This window comes from Cavia porcellus, unplaced genomic scaffold (genome assembly GCF_034190915.1).
Source record: "Cavia porcellus strain 051 isolate PalLab524CR breed Dunkin Hartley unplaced genomic scaffold, mCavPor4.1 scaffold_8, whole genome shotgun sequence".
Lineage (NCBI taxonomy): Eukaryota > Metazoa > Chordata > Mammalia > Rodentia > Caviidae > Cavia > Cavia porcellus.
In genome coordinates this window covers 55,241,086-55,255,071 of record NW_026947491.1, presented here as the reverse complement: position 1 = coordinate 55,255,071, position 13,986 = coordinate 55,241,086, and the positions used below count along the sequence as shown (strand labels likewise).

At 35.1% G+C, this 13,986-nt stretch overlaps 1 protein-coding gene across 4 annotated transcripts in view; it reads right to left on the bottom strand.

Annotated features, from left to right (window-relative positions):
• The window catches only part of Usp15 (ubiquitin specific peptidase 15), a 138,996-nt gene extending 125,811 nt beyond the window's left edge, over positions 1-13,185 (bottom strand). For 2 of the 4 annotated variants that reach the window (XR_010049341.1, XM_023567594.2), the window contains exon 1: positions 12,951-13,185. Coding sequence is in view for 3 of the 4 variants with exons in the window: in XM_023567594.2 (XP_023423362.1) it covers positions 12,951-13,039 (89 nt within the window). In the remaining variant the exon portion in view is untranslated. The remainder of the gene's footprint in view (positions 1-12,950) is intronic. The other 2 variants (XM_023567590.2, XM_023567591.2) reach the window with 1 other exon arrangement.
• Between the last annotated feature and the right edge of the window lie 801 nt (positions 13,186-13,986).

The window sequence follows — 13,986 nt, the reverse complement described above, 5'->3', positions numbered from 1 at the left end:
AGGTTGACTTCTCACGAGAACTTGAGCAGGTTTGCAGTAGGATAGCCTGGACCTAATTTCAGACTGAAGAATGTGTGAATCAAAAAGCACAGTCCACATTGAGTTTTTGCCACTGTGTTCTCTCTTGCACGATGGTCCATCCTCACACTGAAGGGCGTACTTTGATTCCTGCTTTTACTTGGCCCAAACTTGCTCTGCAGTCTCTTTCTTTTCCTACCTTTAATAAAACTTTGCTACCATTAAAACACACACACACACACACACACACACACACTAATAACAAATGTTGGCAAGCTGTGGAGAGAAAAAACCCTTCTATACATTGTTGAGGAGAATATAAACTAGTATGATCATTAGAGATTCCTCAAAAATCTATAAAATCCTCAAAACTCTAAATAGAAATTCCATGTGACCCAGCTATTCCTCTTATATATTTTCAGGAAAGAGTTAAAGACATTACCATGCCATAATAAATACACACTCATGTTTATAGCAGCACAAGTCACAATAAGTAAATTTTGGAAATAGCCTATATGCCCATCAACAGATGAAGAAAATATAGTATTTATACACAATGGAATCCCATAAAGGATAAACTGGAGTAACCTGCAGGTAAATGGATGCACCCTGAGATCATAATATTAGGTGAATAATCAGGCACACTCTTATATGAAAAACCCAAAATATAGAGCAACAAAAAAGAATAAAGTAGTGAGATCTCTTTCAGATGGGAGGAGGATGAAGACATAGAGGGAACAGGGAGGGAAAGGGGGTGATAAAACAAAAGAACTGTAAAATAGAAAAGAGATAAATCTCAAATGGGAAGGGGAGCAAAACACACAGGCAGTAAGGAGGGAGAAGAGTGGTAGGGATGTCAAAGAATAAAGATTTGTTATGTGCATGTACAAACTCCCATGATAGATATAATCATTATGTACTGCCAACATGTACTAATAAAAATAAATATTAGTTTTTTTTTAATCTCCCAAAATCAGAGTTGAGTAGATTCTGAATCATTTACTGTGAAACCTTAAAGAAGGTCAGAGGCAATGAAACCCTTATATTGTTTATCTTAATGGAATTCACTTAGTCAAAATTTTGAAGGCCTATTACGAATGTGCTAGTCCACTTAAGATGTTTAGCAAAAGAGCCAAGGTCCCTATGCTAATAGAATTCAGAGTCTTGTGTAAAAGACAGACAGTAAATAATCAAGATATAGTATACAGTAAAATACTGTGTTGTGAAGGAAAAAGAATGGGGAACTATGAAAGCATATAATAGGGGCATTATTTAGATAAAGGAAAATCTCCCTGAAAAGTAACATTTTAGCATCTGAATTGAAATGACTCCAGGAAAAGTATGAAGAAAAGTTACTGAAACTCTCAACATCATATACTTGGGCCAGGACTTGGGAGAATTTTTGTGTTGGAGTAAATGAAGTTTCAGTTAATGGAAAGAGAGGCAAAATGTTAATATGACTGATAGGAGTAGACTGGGCCACACTATATAGTCTTTAAGTACCTAAAAAAAAATAATAAAGATTTTATCCTAAGTGCACTGTTATGGTTTATATATAGAGATCCACCCAAAGTCTCTCAGATGAGGTTTGGGGGAAGTGACTGGATCATGGGAGCATGAAATCATCAGCAGATTAGTCCACTGATGAGTTTATAGCTCAATGTGATAATGGAAGTGTAGCCCAGTTAGAGGAGGCAGACCATTGGGATGTGTGGCCTAGAAGGGTCTATCCCTCCTTCTTCCCTTGTCTCTCTCTGTTTCTCATTGCCATGTAATGAGTTGCCTCTCCTCTGCCATGCCTCCTGGCCTTGGAGCCAGGGGACTATGGACTGCAACCATTACAAAGTTCCATAAACCTATGCTCTTCTAACTTATGTCAGGTATTATGTCTCAGTGATAAGCAAGTAACTGAAACATACTGGAAATCATTGAAAGATTTTTGACAGAGAAGAGAGATGATCTGATGTACATTTCATGATGATCACTGGGGATACTTCATAAGATTACTGTATTAGGAAGATCAAACATGTGAAACACTTAGTAAATAAAAAACTTACATAAAGTTATTGAGTACTTTAAAAGATTTAAATTTTTGATGCTAAATATTTTGAAGGTCATAAGAAAGATAATTTGTATTTTGATCTGAGCCAAATAATTTTCAGTGGCTCTAGAGAACATGGGAGCTTTGGGGTCGATTTTAACAGTCTTCAAATGCAGCAAGGCTATTACAAAAGCTAAAAAAGTCCTCCTACCAGGCCTTGACCGAGACAGAAGGTAAGACATGAGAATTTAAAAAGTGTTTTGGTGGTTTTATATACAGTAGAGGCAAATTTTAAAAAGACAGGGATAAATAAATGAGTCTAAAATAGTCCTACGCCTAGTAAGAGTTTAAAAACAGTATAGGGAAATCCCAATAGGAGGACTTACAAAGCTCAGAGATAATGAATATGAATATAAATACATATGCATTTGGAATAAATACATATGCATGTTTATTCTAACAAGTTTCAGAAAAAATGTTAATTGCCTAATATTCACACAAATATAATGTTTCAAATACTATTCACTCTGCAGAGTAAGCAGTCATTCTTTCACAAGAAATACACAGCAGCATGTTTAACCTCAGAAACATATTTATAATTATCTCACACAGAATTAACAGCATGAAAATTCTGCATGCTAATTTACTCATCTAATTTCCTACTTAAAGAAATGTCTAAACTACATTTGAATGGTGATAATGTAACACCAGGTTTTTAACATTAAGGGGATAATAGGCAGTACCTAGTATTTTAAGTTATTGTAACTCAGATATTTCATTGATTTTTTAAAAACACCGCTACACCTCAGAATTTCAGGTTCAGTAAATAAAAACTATGATACTTTCAAATAAACCAATGACCTAGTTTACATTCTCTTTTTATCTTAATTTTCAGATTTCAAGCATTTCTAACCTATTTTCTGCTCTGCACATTAGCTCCATCAGTTAGCAAGAGCTAATTTTATGACCTCTTTTTAGAGCTAAACTAAGACAAAAGAACATAAGGAGGGAGGCCAAGTAAGACTTTAGAATTCTTCATCTAGAATATGTACATATTGTTGATGATACCATAAATATGCATGCCTCTCCATACTAAAGGCATTCTGCAACTATATCTGACATGTAAGTTTAAACAAAAATTTAAGAAATAAGAAGGAAATAATGATAATGTTTGACCTTTACTGGATAAACTTCCTGAGCTAACTAACTTTTCTATACTGGAAGAACTGAGAAGGCAGGCAGTGAAGTAAGGAAGTAGGAAAGAAAGGAAGAAACAACACTAAGAAAAATTAGGATTTCTTCAAAACAAAACTGCCTACAAACAACTTTACTGTACTTTTAAACAACAGTATATCATATGCAGGCATACGTTAAGATCCATCTACATACAATTAAAATGTAGCTAAAGAAGACTACTACAAATACAAATACAGTCTCCTCCATGGTCCTCCTTTACAAATTCTTACCCTGAATTTTGCATTTATCCACAACTGTTTTGATTTTTTTTATAACTGACTTTGCATAAACAAAATGTTATAAATATTTTTAAGCATTTAAGTAGCATATGACTTTTTTCACTGGAAGGATTAATTTAGGATTCTATCCTTTTTTTCAGCTGCTAAAGCTGCTGTCCTATCTGATTCCACAGAGATACTACAAATGTCTTTTTGATAATTAACACACCTATGTTCTTAAGGTAGAGTTTGTGCATTTGGGGCATGAGGTTAGGAATGACAGAAAGATCTGTGGGTTAAACGATATACAACTTTCACTGAGTGAATACTACCATATCATATACCTGTAAGAGATAAAGGAGTAGACAAAATTTTCTATGAGAAGCTGGGCACTATGGTGCACGCTTGCAATCCCAGCACTGGGGAGGCCGAGGCAGGAAGATCACTGGGAGTTTGGGACCAGCCTGGGCTACAAAGTGAGCTCAAGGCCAGCCTGAACTGCATAGTGAGACCCTGTCTCAAAAAATGACCAAAAAATGACCCAAAAAAAAAAAAAAAAAAAAAAAAAGACTTCCTATGAGAAGTAAAAACACAAATTATTAAAATGGGAAATGTAACATTTATAAGGACTAATGAAATATTAACATTTAAGATTACAAAATAGCATTTCAATAAAATATAAACTAGTATGTATAAAGCTCAAAACATTTGAAAACGAAGTTTCTAGAAGACTCAGCACTTCCAGATTTCAGTACTTACTACACATCTATAGTAATTAAGATAGTGTGGTACTGGCATAAGGATAGACATGTATTGACAGAATAAAACTGAATGTCTAGGAATAACCTCCACTTTTACAGTCAAATGATTTTTGACCAAGATACCAAGACAACGCTACAGGAAAAGTGAATACTCACATGCAAAAGAATGAAATTGGCCAAATTCCTCACATTATTACATACAAAAAAATTAACTTATTGAAATCACAGACCAAAATTTAAGAGTTGAAACTATAAAACTTGTGAAAGGTGGTACAGGATTAAGTCATAACATTAATTTAGGCAAAATCTTATTCATGACATACAATGCAAAAATGACGGACGAAAATAAACTGGACTCCACTAAAATAAAACTGTGCTTCAGTTTTATTGATGCCATCAATAAAATGAAAAAACTCCTATGTGGTACAAAATTGTTCAGATCAACTGTTTGGTAAGTGATTTGTATCTACTATAAAAAATTCCTACAAGTTAATAAAAACCAAATCTTAAACACTTTAAAGAGGGCCAGGGATTTAGCTCAGTGGCATAGGCACCTGCTTGGCAAGCACAAGGTTGTGAGTTTGATGCCCAGGACCACACACACACAAAACAAACTGGTAAAGGAGCTAAAGAGAAACCCCAAGTAGATATACAAATAGTCAATAAGCAGATGAAAAGATGCTCAACATTGCTAATTACCAGAGAAATATAAATCAAAATCCTAATGGTATCACTTTACATCCACTTATGACAACTCTAATAAAAAGAATACAAGGAAGTAACAAAGATATGGGAAAAATGGAACTGTCATATACTACTATAGGTGATGTAAAATGCTGTTCGGAAAACAGTGTAGCAGCTTTTCAAAAAGTTGAAACTAGATTTAACAATTCCAATTAGCTATACACCCAAGAGAAATGAAAACTCACAAATGGATGTTCATAGTTATGGACAGGCAAAAATTAGAAACCAAAATGTCCATCATCTAATGGGTATATAGTTACATCTATACAATGAATAGTTGTCAGTAAAATTCTGATACATGTTACAACATGCTAAACCTAGAAAACACTATGCTAACTGAAATACACATAAAAATTGTACATATTATATGATGACATTTAAATAAAATACCCAGAATAAGCAAACATAAAGACAGAAAGTAGAAATGTAGTTGCCCAGAGTAGTAAAGTTTGGGGTAGAAATTGAAAATGATTGCTAATGGGTATGGAATTTATTTGCAGGATTATGAAAATATTCTAATAATAATTGCACAACTTGTGAATAACTAATACCTAGAGAATTGTTTCAAGTGGTTGAATTGTATGATATGTGAATTATATCACAATAAAGATTATATAGCACCTTTATTGTGATATATTAATATATAGTAATTCTAATATATTATTCATTGTAATGTCATTTTTATTGTGATATATATATATCACAATAAGTGATTTGTATCTACTATAAGTAAGTGATTTGTATCTACTATATATATATATATATATATATATATATATATATATATATATGGTTGTCATGTGTACATTTTTCAAAAAGTAGAGTGGAAGGACCATAAATCTGGATGGATTATAAGGAATGAGTACAGAAATCAGTCTGAACTAGGTTTGAAGTGCAAGTGAGAAATCACTAAAATATATTATTTGAAAAACAGAAATGATGTATAAAGCCAGTAAGGTAGGAAATGGGAAATGCCACCTGCATCAAGGTGGAGAAGCAAGGCTAAACAGGAGATTCAGAAAATTCTACCAGTTCCTCATAAAAACAACAGATGAAAGTCATGTTTATCTAGGGTGACATGGTGTCATTTCTTGATTTTAAAGTTCCTAAATATTCATCTCTCAAAAAGTTGCCCCCATAATTTGGGTATGGCTCTACCTTCATGTGCAGTCAGGACAGATATAAAATGCTCTACTTCTGACCAAGTGTATCACTTTGCAACTTCAGTTTCTGTCCCTGTAAAATGACAATACTAACACTTTTTCACATATGTAGAAAAAGCTCTTGACATAATAAATGAGTAATAACTTTTGTAAATCACAGCTATAGTTATCTGGTAATAACTACAACTCTCCTCAGAATAAAAAAATTCTTCACTTTGAAATCCCTTCAAAATATGATCAATATAAATTTTCAATTTTTAACAAAGATGTTTTCACTGAACTGTTAAAAATTGTCAAGCTATAAAAAGTTGTCAAGCTATAAAATAGAAAATTGTCAAGCTATAAAATAGAAAACAACCCAAACTATCAAGTTTTTTTTTTACCACAATAAAGGAACTTAATGCTCTTTTCACTCAAATATTTTGTTTTTAATGCATTTAGATTTTGATTTTAATTGTCTATCTGAAATTTAAGAGTAACCCACCTTCAGAAAAACTCTTAGCATTACCAGTGAAACCTTGACATCTTTCAGAAAGGAAGCCCTCTCTGTGGGTACTACTTCTAAATAAGCTTCTTGGACAAGTGGGGAATTATTATATTAATATCTGGGTTTTCTCCAAACTAAAAAAATGGAAGAAACACCATTTTTAACTTTCACTGTAGAAGAGAAAAACTGGTAACAATCATCCTTCTTTTTAGAGAGCTATAGAGAAACCACATAAAATTTTAGTGATGGTAGCAGTAAAAGCATCTAAGCATAACCAAATAACAGGGTAATCCTAGAGAACTTTTCTGCCTTCTAGCAGAAGAGCTATTCTTGATCCTTTCCTCAGATAATTTTAATTATAAAAACTTGATGCCACTGATTGCTAGTCTTATGTCAGTTTCTTCATGTAAACTGGACGAAAAATTTAAAGGAAATATATAGTAATTCTCTTCTTAAAGAATAGCTGGGAAGAGAAGTCTGGCAAATGGAGCATCAGTACAGTCTGTCTTCTATTTTCATTTCCTTCGTTATGGAAAAGACACAAATTGGACTGACATTACTCAGGGAACAGAAAACTATCAGCTGTTCAAAACTATATAGAACTAAGAAGGAAGAGAAATCACCATGGTTTAATAATATCATCTGAATTACATTTTAGCAATAATATCACAAAGCCACTTTTAATGTTAAGGAGAAAATGACATTATTTAAAAATTATAACCAAGTATTTAAACCAGCTATGAAGGCTATACTTTCAGAGATCATTTCTATAGTATGTTAAATCAGCTATGAAATAAACACAAAAAGATATTAAGAGAGTATATACTATAAAGACACATAAGTATAAAGTATTTAGAATAGCGACTGGTACAGTGTTAAGTATTCAATAAATGTTCATTGCTAGTAGTGCTACCACAAGAGAGTCACAAGCAAGTCAACTATTTCCTTCAGATTCTTCATGTATAAGAAAAAACATGGAGCCAGGGATTTAGTTTGTGGCATAAGTGCCTGCCTGACAAGCATAAGGTCCCAAGTTCGATCCCCAGTACCAAAAAAGAAAGTGTGTGTGTGTGTGTGTGTGTGTGTGTATAGGTATATCCTGCATGTCTCCTATTTTGATGATCAAATCAGTATACACAGTCAACCTTTGTCAGTTGTTCTCAACTCCTCCCTTACTTTTTTTGCCGGTACACTGGATGGTACCAACTCACTTTCATCAATAATCATGGCTTATTAATAAAGTCAGGAAATGAAGGAAAAGAGGAAGGAAAAGCAAAATGAGGAAAAGAAGAATTATTCTAAACGCCTGTAATAAAATGGACATATTTGATAACTAAAGCTGCCCTATTAATAGTGACGCTACTGGGGCTTCAGTTTTTTAGAAAGACACTAAAGATAAGGCTTATGCTTATACATTCCATTGTCTGAAAAATATTCATTGACTTTAAAATTCATTAAAAGAATTATTCCTCCTCTAAAAAATTCAGATAGTATAAAAATATCAAACATTAGTACTAGTGGGTTTTATTTTGGGCTACATCTATGGACTTGTAATCCAAAAAGAATACATATCTGTTGCTTGCAGTAAAACAATACATTGAAAACATGGACAAAATATTAAAAACAAAATACACTTCAAGATCTTACTACCTAGTTGATGCATTAGTTCTGTAAAACAGTATCAGAGGGAACCATATCACCTGTAATAAAAGTGTAAATTACTGATTTTAAAAATTAAAAAGATCAACAGTGATACTAGATTCTTGTTTAAATGTGTTTCTGAATAAAAATGACATTTGTTCTATATATTCAGCAAGATGTTAAGATTTTCCATATATTCCATCATACCTAAACTGAATAGTTTCAAGAGACAAGTGTAGGGTAACATGGTAGAACTCTACTGCTAAAAATAAAGTAGACTGCATTTAAAAAGGAAAAGTAGTCCTTTTTTCCCCACAAAGGGAAACTATTTTAAACCAATCTTAAGAGGCAGTTTGGGACAGTGATTTCAGGACATGAACTAAAGATGGGGACAACTTAGGGTCAAATTCCAGCTATACCACTGTGTGAACACTGCTGAGAGCCTAGATTTCTGTTCAGTCAAAATAAATAGTGGTACTAGTCCCCTAAACTGAGATGAGTAAATAAGGCAAATACACTTACAACATTACCTGGCACATCGTGTTGTTGACTGTAATATTGCAAGTCATGCAAGACAAACGAATTTTTACTATCATTTATAAAACTACCATTTAGTATCTTTCAAATGCTAATGGAAAAAATGATATAATTAAGAAAACTGAAGTCTGCACATCACAAAAAGAGAAACAACATTGGTGGCTAGCTTTGGATCTTCTTGACTAAAGAAGGTACATTAATCCTGGATTCACTAAGTTACAAAAACAGAAAAAGCTTAAAGAAGAAAAATTGCTTTTCTCTATTTCGAAATAACCAAAATATGAAAAAATAGTTTGTAATGTCACTATCTTGACCGTAATTTTTGGCAATTTACCAGTATTTTGTAAGTTTTGCTTTCTGGTTTCATTTCCTGTAAATGCTATCTATATACCCTATTTGATGGTAAACACCCTGGCACAATGAAAAATTACTTTTAACAAATTTCTTTAGTAATTAAAAACAAATCTTGAGTTCATGTTGATTAATAGTATCTCTCCACATTATTAACTACTTTGTGACCTTAAGATTATTTTCTAGTAGTGTCACTAACATTTGGGACCAAAAAAAGCATCAAAGGTCTAAATAAAACAGCAAATATGGAGGGAATGTTCTAAAAACTAAAACCAATGAATCCTGCCTAAAACTTTATTCAGATTTTTTAGAAATTTATTTAAACAAAAATGCAGGTATCTTATATGACTCTAAACACAAATTAACACTTTCCAAGTTACTGAAAATGATTTATAGATGAATAACATTTAATAAAAACTGGGGAAATGAAGTCGTGATTCACAATAAGTCTGTTTCCAAAGATATTTCCAAAGGGAACAGTCATAATCTATCTGTCTTTGTAATTCGTTTATTTAACTATCACTGCTTAAATAGATTCTTAAAATGCTAACATATAATCAAGTATGAAAATTAAGCAAGTTTTCTTCTTGTCTCATTAAGAGAAACCACCATACATCTAAAAAGTTGTCTTTTCTCATCCTAAAATAAAAAAACTTAATTTCTTAATCTTTTTTATAGTTCTTAAAATACTAATTTTATATTGTTCATGCTTTTGTGATTCTTGTTAGAACTGAAACACTAATCAACAAATAGCATCAAGACTATAACTTTCCTTCTGGCACAGATGAGTGTTACTTTCCTGTCTCATCTTTTTAATAGGTACAGTATAACTCTTGCATCTACTTTGATTTACTTCTCACTCTAAATCTAGTAATATAGTATATTATGCAGTATTTTCCTTTTTATTTCAGACCTATGTTACCTAACTTCATCCTCCTAAAAGTAGTTTTGAGATAAAAGTCATTCACTGCTTGCAAATAAACAGAAACTCTACTATCCATGTAGAATAAAAGAAATCTTTGTACCTGCCTAATTATGAGTTTGCAAAATACCATGAGAAAATTACTATCTGCAAAGTGCTCAAGCACTAGTTAGTGAATTTATTCTATTTAATTCACTTGATTTATAACTGCAAATATCTGCAATATGTGGTCAAGAATAACTCTACGGTAAACCTATCACTTTTTCTGAATAGTTCTCTCTTTTTAAAATGGCTATATGCAAGACAATGTTCATTTGCACATGCCCTGTTTCAGCTATTAAACAGGATTTGTAAAAATACCATAGAAGGCTAATTTAGAGTTTAAAGAGATATTAAAAATTAGAAATCTGAGTTTCAAAAATGAGCCCCAAACTAAATTATTAAATTTCCTTATCAGTTCTGTATTCATGAGTTCATTATCAAACTTGTATTTAGCAAGTTATTCTCTGTAAAACTCTGAATTAAATTTTTGCTTTACGCTTTTTTTCCTTTGACCATGTTTCACCTGCCAGTTTGCAAGTAAAAATGACTCATGTATTAACTAAATTGGTTTCTACAACTCTCCAATTGCATTTTGTGCCTGCAATATTTTTCCCTTAAACACAGTATTAATGTGAGAATAAAACTTGCACATTCTGCTGTTATCTAAATATCTGGTCATCTGTTTTTTTTTTAAATGAAAGCACTAAAATAATTGAAATATGAACTTATTTAAAGAATAAGGCATGGTGGTACATGCCTGTAATCTCAGTACTCAGGAGACTGAGGCAAGAGGATCACTGAGAGTTTATGACCAGCCTGGGCTAGATAGTGAGCTCAAGGCCAGCCTGACCCTGTCTCAAAAAGACCAAAAAAAAAAAAAAAAATATATATATATATATATACACTTCAAAATGATTTACAGTAACTTTGTTAAAAGATAAAAATACACTCACTTAAAAATTACCAAACTTGCTGGGGATTTAGCTCAGTGGCATAAGTGCGTGCCTGGCAAGAGCTATGTCATGAGCTCGATCCACGGTACCAAAAGAAAAAAAAACCCAAACTTTAAAAAGTTTAATGCCCCATAACACACACACACAGCTTCTATTACACTGTAGACTCAAAAACATTGTGTATATAAAGACATGTCAGCATTGAAGAGAAACAAATAATACCCACATTTTAACTTATGCTAAAATGGATATGCATATTTATATTTTCATGAGGTTGATATAGCCTGGAGGATTAAAAATTTTAAACGTCCTTTAACGGACAAGATTTATTCTTTAAAAATCCTGAGGCCAACATAAACATCTCCTAGGAAATGCTCAATTCTCCTCAGTAATAAATATCTTACGGACATTGCAGTATAAATAATTACGAAGTTATTTGAACATTCTATTTTTTGCTGTAATGCAACAAGTGTATATTTACACCCTTAGAATTTTTGTGATAGACACATAGCATATAGCCTAACAAAGCTGAAAAAAGTACTAAGATTTAGATCAAAGTATACTTAAATTCAAGTCCCAAGTCTGCCACCTATTTAGCTTAATTGAAAATGATTCCAATATTATAGCATTCTTCTAAGTAAAAGGTAGGCATGAAAAAGTGACTAAAGCTTAGGATATAAATATCTAATCCTGTGAAATATTTAATTGAATCAAGGTTAATACAATTGTTATTGCCAATATTACAGATGAAGTTACTGAGGTGTAATGACTTATAATGTAATTGACTCAAAGTTATTCTGAAAGTTGAATTGAGATACTGTGAAGTAACTCAGGTCTAAATCTTACCCTTGTTTCACTACACCACACTACTAGAAGAAACAAAACATTTTGTAAATGGTCTATCACTGTTATGGTGATAGTGGGAAATGAAAATAGTTTTTATTATAATAAAGATTTGGGCACATTATCCTTCTCCCAACGCACAGTATATTCTCTTTGTGTTACATATTCACATATTTTAAATTATTCTGGGTGTCACTTGCTATGGCACACAAGTATTCAAATATCCTCATAATTCTTTCCGTATTTTAAGGGTAGTACAGCCTTCAGTATTTTACGAGTTTGAATAGTAGCACATACTTAAGCCTCAAGTAGACTTATCTACTTTCTGCAGGCCTACTTTATCCTTCAAACAGGAGGGAAGGGCTGCAATTCTAATAGAAACGCTGCCGGCTTCTATCAAACCTCCACCAAAGCACCAGACCACGTGGTATCTCTCAGACGCCTAAGGCTCCGTACTCCTCTCCCTCCTTTTGACAAGGAGCTAAAATTTAGGGTTTCTTTCTCTTAAGTGGAACCCTAACGCACACCACCTGTGTAGTACAGACCGCAAACATCCTGCAGCCCCCATCCCGGAAGACTGCGAGAATCAGAACAGGGAACTTGGATGTCGACAATGCCGGGAAAGGAAATGACTGGAGTAAAGCGTGGAAGATCTTAAGAAGCCGCGGGTTCAGGATCTGTCAAAACAGTGTAGACCCGAGCCGAACCACTGCAGCTTACCATTCGGGAAGGCCAGAGGTGGGAGCGGCAGTAGGCGAGGAAAAAGGCACCAGCCGCGGCCGCCCCTCCTTGCATACCTCTCAGCATGCACCCACAAACCACAATCCCTGGCTCTCATCTTGGGTCCAACCTTTGCCCCAAATCGTTCTGCCCAACACGGCCGCCACCGGACCTGCCCGCACCTGTCACTAGCGAAAGACACCAGCCCGCAGTACCCGCCCAAGTCTTCACCATTCTCGGGCAACCGCGGCCACCTCAACCCCTTTCACTTACCAGGTGTCCCCTTTGCGAAGCGAGGTTTTGAGCAGCGTCGCGATGTCCGAACGCTGGGTTTCCAGATCTGCCGCTCCGCCTTCCGCCATCTTCTTCCACTAGCGGTAGCGGAGGCGGCAGCGACCGCGGCGGCACGCCCCAGAGCATTGTGGGAATGGCGTCCCTCGGCCCCGCCCAGTCGGCAGGTCGAAACCAAAAGAGACGCACGGAAGGGGGGGAGCCGGCACCTCGGGACAAGAGGAGGCCCCGGGGGCGGACTAGGTGCGCATCTGTGGTCTGCTGCCCCCCATCGGTCCCCGCCCGTCCAGCATCTTGCCTTGGCCTCCTCAGGCTGGAGGCCGCCAGGTTTTAACCCTTCGCGGAGGGCTTGCACTGTGGCTTGAGCGATGCTGCCGCCCGTCCATCCTCCATTTGGCTTACCTACCCCTCCCTGCTTCCCACAGGCGTCTAAAGTCTTATTTGTGCTTTCAGTCCGGTTTGAAGGTGGGGTGGGGCGGAGTGGAGTGGGGTGGGGCGGGGCGGCAGTGTAGGACGGTTGAGAGATGGCAGAAAATGTGCAGCTCCTTGATTTGGGGCTTTTCACTGCGAGTAGCTCAGTGAATATAGGCACGAGGACGACCCGAAACCGAACGTTTGGCCGCAAAGTGCGCTCTGGGTTCCTTCCAGCCTTCTTTGCTGTAGGTAGGGACCTGTCACAGGTTCTTTGTGACGCCTCCCCGGGCACACCCAGATTGCTAAGCTGCAGTGAAAAACACGTCCCACTTTCTTGGTGAATAGGAAGTGAAATATGTATTGAATAATGCCAGATAAGAAAGAAGAAGAAATGAAAGAAACCTCTGCTGGTTCAGGGTAGTATTTCCTCAGTTTTTATCTTCCTATGACCCTAGACCTGAAGTGAAACTAGACAACATCAGCTTTATTGGAAGCCAACAATAAATGTTACAAATTGGGAAACCGAAACTTAAAAACCAAATGCCAGAGTCATAGTCAGCAAGAGGAAAAGCATTGTTATAACCCCACTTCTGAAGTCCGCGTA